A 9251-nucleotide genomic window follows, 5' to 3' on the forward strand; every position below is an offset into this window, starting at 1 on the left:
AATATTGCATACTTATCCAAACATCATTATTTGACAAATGACTATAGACAAATGGTCGGGTTAAGTTACACTAAACGTTATGTTTATATTCAGTAGACATCTACAAATAACGTTTACTATAATTATGTTATCATTATATTTGTCTTTAAGGTGATATGAAGTGCAAGCGTTTACTGAAAGGAATTTTCAAGTAATTTTGAGATTTGTGATAACGAGCGTTTAGTAGTAGCTATATAGGTACAAAACCTAAATTATTTAATCTCAATATTATTTAACGAATTATATGGGCAATATTATTTAAGTATATATTATTTATTAGCATACAATTATTTGACACGGACGTATATATTATTTAAACTGGAAAATATTGATAGTAACATTATTACCTGATTTATATTTTATATTGTTTATGTATAATAAATCTAAGATAAATAGCAGTTATATGTATATTTTGTATATACGTGATCCGAAAGTTATACGAGTGTATTATAATACATATTTATAAATAGTTTATAAATACGTAATTTAAAAAATGCGATCGCAATATACCTGTAATATCAACGTCAAAATGCAATAAATACAATAACACGATGAATTAAAACTAAAGCGTGATTTCGATGGATTGCGATTATCTCTACTCAAACCGTGTGGATATAGAGTTAATCAGCTTCAACAGGCTGTTTTTTTACTCAAATTTAATTTCAGTCCTTCATGCATTAACACCTTTGACAATCTGTCGAAATACAGGTTTATCAGTCATACGCGTGATGTAGAGTGGTATCGATTCTAGCCGCAAAAGAAAATCTGTTTGTTATTTGTTTTGTTTTGTAAAAAAAAAAATGTACTGTACTGATGCACAATTTCCATTATTCATTATTATTATGCAAATATTTTTCCTCAGCATAGTTATTGTTCACATATACAGCTTCTATTTAACGCGTTAAAACAAAAAACCTGAAAATACTCGATAAACGTACCAATAACCATATGCGAACGATTATTTTGTTTTTATATTCAAATATAGTAGTTGGCGTTGTGAAAATGTTTTTTTTTCGAAAACACTAAAAATACAAAAAAAAGTTAAAGCAGCCGTCGCAATGTCACATGAATATTTCGATAAACACAATCGCAATCGACTATAGTGTCGCGGGCAAACAACACACCTTTATAATGGTACACATCCGGACGATTTTGACGTTATCCATTGCGATTTTGGCCGTCGACGTGAGTTTCCATATGAATATAATAAACTATGATGTATTATATTATCTTGGGTTCTTTCCATGGACATGGTATTCGGCACGAATTTAAATTTAACGTTATACTTTGTTTGATAAAATATTATGACGTTCATCTAGAATGTACATTGTGTATATTTTCACGTTTCTGCCAGAAATTCGAAATCTTTTCCGATTCTTTGCGTAACATTAATAATTTATCGACCATACAAACCGGAAACCATACACAAACGGCCGGACATTCATACATCGTGCGATCGTAATCTGTAAAAAAAAGAAAAATGACAAAAAACGAATTAACAATACCTATAGCTACGATTTATTTATTTTTTAATATTAATACATGTTGGTACCTACTCCTACCAACATAATACATGTAGTATTGTCAACTATTGTACGAATGTGTATTCGTAAATTGTAAATCTATCTGTTCACTGTATAATATTCATGCAGGTGATGGATTCCTGACACGTATAATTTATAGCTATACACCGATTTTTTAAATATTTATTTCGACGTAGTAGGTATTTTTCATATTTTACGGACGAAAATTTTCTTTTTAAAAATATGATTTCCACTATAAAAATAATATCCAAAGATTGTATGAATTCAGCTAGTTTTTATGTGGAATTATAGACATAATAATTAATCAGTGATGTCTTCCTATTTATTATTATAATTTATTGTTCGGATAGAATGTGCTAGTAGAAGCTGGAAAAGCAACGGAAAACCGGATAGCTAATTTGTCCAAACGTGCTGAGGTACATAAGGAAACGTTAAGATTACGAAAAGATGATTTAGAAAAAAAATTTGGATCAATGACAGACACGGTCAAGGATCAACTAACCGAAATTAGTAACATTATAATCGACCATATCATGGATAATAAATCATTTGCAAAGTATTTGAAAAATGTGTTTTCGATATTAAGAAAATACGCAGGTAAATAATTTTAGTACCTAGTTCAAATATATTATTTTAAAAGTATTCTATGGCATATTATTAACTTTATATTATATGGAACAAGCTGAACCCGTGCACTTCGTTGCCCGTTAAATGTACTAACTCTATATGACTCAAACTTTGTTCAATTCGTTATTTAATATTCGGTGTATGATGTTTAAAATTAATCTTAACTTTTCCGTTGCCGGAATAAAAATTCTGATTCGCAGCAGTATACTATCAGGTAGGCAATCTACCTGCTGTAGATCGCGGACCCCTAGTTTGTACGTAAGTGTATGATTTAACTCTAAAGTATCAACATTATTTCCAGTTTGTCGTATTTTACCTATGGTGGATTAATATAATCAATTAATACAAAATCGTAACTTAACCTGTTGCGTCACTGTTGTATTTTTGACATTCAGATTTCCTACTTTTCCGGTGGATTTTTCTAAAATGTTGTTTCATAATAACCTTCTCCGTGATATACTCTTTCGTTTAAAAAAAAGATCTGATAAGTAGTTCCAGAGCTGAACCTGTACAAAGATTTTCATTTCACATTTATATAGTTAGAAGATATAATATATAACATATTGACAAAAAATAATAATACAAATCAATAAAGGTGCCAGTAACCAATAGAAAGCAATATACAATACACTATTATTATTTTAATCCGCAACTTAACTTGTTGTTTTTGGCCATGTCGTCAGGTGTGCACTTAAGAGGCCATAACTCTGGAACCACCTATCGCACAGCGTACAAACTTCACAGAAATCATCTACATATCAATCTTAATATGCCCTGAAATCGGTTTATCGAAATCAGTTTTGTGGGTCTTGAGTTATAAAATGTATTCAAAATGTACACTTATTTTTATATATATAGAATATAGATTCAACGATTATAAATAATAAGATAAAGTCAGTTATTAAAAGAAATATAATATAATAATAGCTTAGTTATTTGTATTTTGGGACATCAAATAAATCGAAACTAGACTGGTCTTTTATCTCAGAGCCGTAACAGTACACACTTTATACGGTATACCAAATTAGGTATTTTGTCTCATATAATAATTGGTTATTGGTTATTTGGTCGTACTAAATTTGTCCTACAGTTGTTGTATTTCTTTATACAATCACGTTGCAATTTTCAAAATATAATATATTTTTACAAGTCGATTTTATCGGAATTTGATTTTAGTAAGTTTATTTTTCAATTATGAAACGGTTAAATATTAGTAGGTATGCGATATAATTATGAGTAATTTATACTTAAGCAATTTGCATCAATTTGTATATAAAACCATGCTACCAAAATCCGATCGATTTGATATTATATTATTCTGTTTTAAAATGATAAGCGGCTTTGATATACTAACGTTGACGTTTCATACCTCATTTGAAATTTGAATAAGACTATGTACTTATAAAATTGTGAATGATACCATTGATTTTCCATGCTAGTATTAAATAACTGTTGATTTGTTAAAATGTATGTGAACGATTAGGTACCTACGCAAAAATTTTGGAGTTTTGATTGTTTGATGTCCAGAAATAACAACGTCCATGCTGGGTTTGAATGAGTTTATTCATTAAATGTTTTGTCAATAATATAGTAAAGCTAGTATCATGAATGTATAACTTTTAAAATATATAGTAAATACAACTGGTATAATATGTTGCTCAGTGTAAACTGTAAATATAATATTAAAATGTACAAAATATGAGTACCTATAAATGGTAATATTGTTAACTCAAACTAACGTTAATAGTTTATATTCGTGACACGTCATTTGATCCGATAAATAATATCCGGCAACAAATGATCCGGTAGATAATAACCCGGCGACAAAATAACCGGCATCAAAAATATCCCGTGACATCGATAACCGGCGATTATCAGTTTTCTGGTTTTCGTATTGTATCAATACAAACACACTACAACACAACACAACACAACACAACTTCAACACATTAACACCTGTAAGGTTTTATTAAATTTTATTCGACATTATTTTTCATAAAATTAAATATGCCACTCGAATTTGTTATAAGTCAAAAAGGCAAAACACTTTTATTATTAAATGGATATTTACATAACATACATCAAAAATACGATGAAAAAATTGTGTGGCGTTGCACGGAGTATAAGACATTTTTTTGTAAAGGCCGATGTCATACTACAACAGACAGTGAATCAGGTATTATAGTATTACTTTTAATTATTTTTAATTTAATGCAATTATATATGTATAATTATACATAAATGCAACGTACGAAATAACTTGGATTGGACGTCCTGTACGGAGGAAAAGAAGATTATTATATATATATATATATATATATATATATATATATATATATATATATATTATTTATTTACCATAGAAACACAATTATATTTATCCTACAATTATTATACCTACATTTATATTATTTATAAAATACCGGATATTTTTAACCCGGTTAATTTGAGTACATGATATTTTTGCACTGGATCTAACGACGCGGATCATTTGTCGCCGGATATTATTTACCGGATCAAATGTCGAGGAACCTTAAAGTATACCAATAAATATAGTGTTGCATAAATCTTAGTGTCAGATACTTTTCAAACATAGGTATTACATTAATTATTCATAATATACAGGTACTTACATTGTACATTGTACAAACCTATCATATTTTTTTTAGTCAGTAACGATTTCAGAAAATTAAAATAATATATAATATAAACGGTTCCATGACATTTGATCCGGTAAATAACAATGTAAGTAACTGTATATTATGAATAATTAATGTAATACCTATGTTTGAAAACTATCTGACACAAAGATTTATGCAACACTATATTTATTGGTATACTTTAAGCCTAGATTATATAATAACCCGTTCACTTCCAGGAAATCTTCATCAAAAATTTAAAATGGAGACGTGATCTTACGATTTTACTGTCCTTTAATTTAATATCCCAAGATAAGGTTCGGCAAAAATAAAAAATAAAACAATGTGAATTATTTTGTAACTTATTCACGTATCTACCCCCAATTATCTTTTTCTTCCTTTATTTTTTACTGTGTATAACTGTACAGATTGATACATAAGTGACGTATTTATTTGTTCTAAAATATATCCTATTGATATTTAAACCATTGAATTATATTATGTTAGGTATTTAATTTCAAACTATTAATTGTTTTTGGTATCATATTATAAGTAGGTAGTGGTTGGTTATGTAATCTTCTATTATTTTAAAAATTCCAATAAAATAGTTCTCTTGAACGTGATTTATATATTTATATATTTTATTTAATTAATAAAAAATATTGTTGATATAACAATAACTTACAAAGGTTAGTTTAACTTAAACTAAACATTTAGTTAAAATGAATGTATATAAAGCTGGTAACAGGGTTGTTGTATGATTTAATTGAAATTATTATAATTATTGATAATAAAAAAAATGTAAAATATAATCAGGAGGGGTTAATAACTTGAAAAAGAAGGGAGAAACGTGGTTGTCCGTAAGGCGGTTGACTGTTGGAAATATCAATGTGTGTCTGGTAGGTTAGTTTCCAAAAACGCTGTCTGTTAATTTTTCGAGAATAATTTTTGACCACAATCGACTATCCGGTATATTGTATATAATATATACAGGGATATTTTTTACTAGGGATTTTTTACTAGGGATATTTTTTACCTAGTTTAACCCCACCATTCTATATTAATAGATCTACGCCTGCGGAAACGTGATGGTATTGGTGCACCATACATAGTAAAAGCAGCGCTTCGTATTGTAACGGCCATAGTGCCAATACTAACTGACTGGTTAGGGTTTTTAAATGATTGTTTTATGAATATTTTGATTCATGATAATTTATGAAAACATTAACTACGGTTTATTTAAATGTGTAGTTGCTTATAAATGTATAGTATTAAAAAATGAACTAATATTAAATATTTTATTTTTAGTGAGACAACTTAATACAAGATATGGAAAACTCAAAAATATTTATAAAAAATGGGAAAAACAAAATTTCCCAAACAAGAAAGAGAAAGCTCAAGCTTTAAAAATACTAGAAAAGCAAGAAAAAGAAAACAAAGCTTTACAAAAAAAGAATGGAAAGAAGCTACAGAAAAATAAATAAAATAAGTATCTATTACCCAAATATTTATACATATTTATAACTGTTAATATATTTGTATATGATTTAAGTAATTATACAATTATTAATCAATTTTTTGTGTAAAACAAAAATCATATATTTGACAAATTTCAATTTTGTTTATGGTTATACCATAGAATCGAATAAAATGTATTTAAATTATTATGTAACTATATTTACTAATAATAATAAACAAATTAATATAATGTTGTGGAAACTCTTCAATTATTATATGAGTATTTTATTTTTGTATTAACTTTTGGGGTTTTCCACTTATATTATTCATTATGCTCATAATGAATTAAATCTTGTCCTACATTTTTTATAAACAATTTAAACATCAAAATTAATTTTTTTATCTTGGAAATATTTTTTTTCAATATTAGGTACACTGTTAAACTAGCTTTTAGTTTATATTATAATAGTGGTCAATATAAGATTTCGATTCTCGAAAAAAAAAAATGTATTCATAAACATCATATTAACTTCAGTATGAATAATAAAAAAATATATTATTATAAGAAAAAAGTTTTTTTTATTTTTTTTTTTGGTTCAGCTTGCGTCTGGTGACGGTTGTTTGAATCCTAATTTTTTTCTGTTATACAATTGAATTCAACTATATTCTATAAGTACATAATGAGTATTCTATTTTATTATGTTATATAAATATTCATAATTTATGAATTTAAATTGTACAGCGTTTAGTTTTTTTGTAAATCCATACTAGATACTTTATTTATTAATTCAAAAATTTAATTTTAAAATTATTTTAAATTTAGGGGTACATTTTGTTGGTTATATTGATTAAATTAATATATATTTTATAGTGTAGTAGCATACTTTCTGATTATACTCCTTAGCACTACAATTATCATTTAATAATTCTTTCTAATTCTGGTTATTGGAATGTTTTAGACAGTTTTGGTATAAGCACCATTTTATATTTGTTGATCGTATTTTAAAAAAACTAAGATATTTTTACTATTAAAAGAGTGTTTGGTGGCAAATTCAATCTATATTTGTCATATATGTCATAATCTGATTATTACTTGGAAAACAAATACGTGTATAAATTAAAATAATTCAACGAAGTATAGTTTTTGAAATAATAAACCTTATGTACAAAAAAAATTCCTTATGATATTAATGGTTTTAAATAAAATACCAAAATACGTAATAATGTGTGGCTTGGACAATTTTTACAAATTATTTAATGTTGAATTATTAATTACCTAATGTTAATTATTATTACTATTATTATTATTTTCAAATTATCAATGTTCGGAGTTTCTGACATATTTTAAATCTATTATTATTATTATGGACTGTAATTATCATTAACGACAAAAACTACTCTTTCGAATTTCGATTTATAATATAATACCCGTTACCTTGTATTCACTTATGTATACCATAATATGTTGGTATAAGTTCATGACAATAAATTCCATCATTGCAGTGGCGTAGCCAGGATTTTTTTTCGGGAGGTGCTGATCAACTTTTACACTTTTACACATTAAGTACGTACTAGCACAAATAGATAGCTGAAAAGTGTTAATACATATTGTACATTTTTAAATATTTTAAATATAATTTAAGACTTTTTGAGCTACTATCATAGACCATTAAGATAATTTTTAACATTTCGGGGGGGGGGCTGCAGCCCCCTCAGCCCCTCCCCTGGATACGCCACTGCATCATTGTCTTTCAACTTCTAAAAATTTGAAATTCTACTCGCGGATAAAACGATTACTTAAAGTCAACGTAACACACTATGCGAATATAATATTATTTATACAGATTGATTATATAGAAACCATGTGAAGTTAGAAAACTTCTAAATTTGATGATCATAGATTGCGTGCTCGACCCGAATACTAACTACTCAATTTGTGATTCGTTATCGCATAATTCTTAAAAACATAGATGTCCGTAGTTGATCATATTGTGGAAAATATAATAAGGACGCATTCGAAATAGCGGACGTGGTTTCGTTTTCTTGTCCGTAATATTATTATTTTCGACCCTGTCGTGGTATATATTATTATTATTGTCGATTATTTTAAATTGATTGTTTTATTGTTTTTACAATTTCTTTCTCGTCCGATTCCGTTCCGAAATTAAATTGCACCAATACCAGCCACTTGCCATATTATTACGTCCTCTTGTAAACACCAAGTGCTGCCCTGGACAATAACATCAGCTGTATAGCTTGCAATATTAAATAATACTAAATATATATATGACAGTGTATAAGAATATCTCGTGGTAAAATAATGATTGCTTTTCAAACCGCCATTGTATCTCTGCATTTTCCGTTTTCCTACCCTCGTTTACTAATTTACTATAATATAATATAATAGTCACGCCGTATAAAAAATATTAAATTAATGTTGAACATTTTAAATATAATTCTTTATTTATCCCACGAAAATAATCTATTATTTAATAATTTGATAATATATTCTTTGTATGGAGAGAACTAGTGGATCTCTCATCGTATATGTATTTAAAATTATTAAATACTTAATATTTCGTCACTTTTATTAATTACCGTGCAATATAATGCAATATAATATGGGTAAATTATTGTTTGGCTAATTATCTTGAAATACAATGAACAAAAAAAGAACACTAGGTATTCATTTAATGCACGCTAGAGGTCTGCAAATATTTTAATTAAATAACTGTAGGAAATAAAAAGTTGCAGATACCTAGATCGTATCTATTACTTAATAAACTATCGTTCAATTGTACATGGCATTTTAATGTACATCGCTGTAAATACAAGCCCGATATTATGATACAATAATTAAAAACTATTATTTAATTAAGAAAAATTTTCTTAAGGATGTTTCTTAGAATAGTAAAAAAACTGCATTTGGATTGTATAATATTAC

The 9251-nt window shown here is 27.2% G+C and overlaps 1 protein-coding gene across 1 annotated transcript; it reads left to right on the forward strand.

Annotated features, from left to right (window-relative positions):
* Positions 1–468: 468 nt before the first annotated feature.
* On the forward strand, positions 469–6348 carry LOC100164853. Its single transcript, XM_001946643.5, has 3 exons — positions 469–1224; positions 1934–2180; positions 6158–6348. The coding sequence occupies exons 1-3, from the start codon at positions 1105–1107 to the stop codon at positions 6331–6333; spliced, it is 543 nt and encodes a 180-aa protein (XP_001946678.2). The 5' UTR covers positions 469–1104; the 3' UTR covers positions 6334–6348.
* The last annotated feature ends 2903 nt before the right edge of the window (positions 6349–9251 follow it).

Source organism: Acyrthosiphon pisum, chromosome A1, assembly GCF_005508785.2.
Source record: "Acyrthosiphon pisum isolate AL4f chromosome A1, pea_aphid_22Mar2018_4r6ur, whole genome shotgun sequence".
Taxonomy (NCBI): domain Eukaryota; kingdom Metazoa; phylum Arthropoda; class Insecta; order Hemiptera; family Aphididae; genus Acyrthosiphon; species Acyrthosiphon pisum.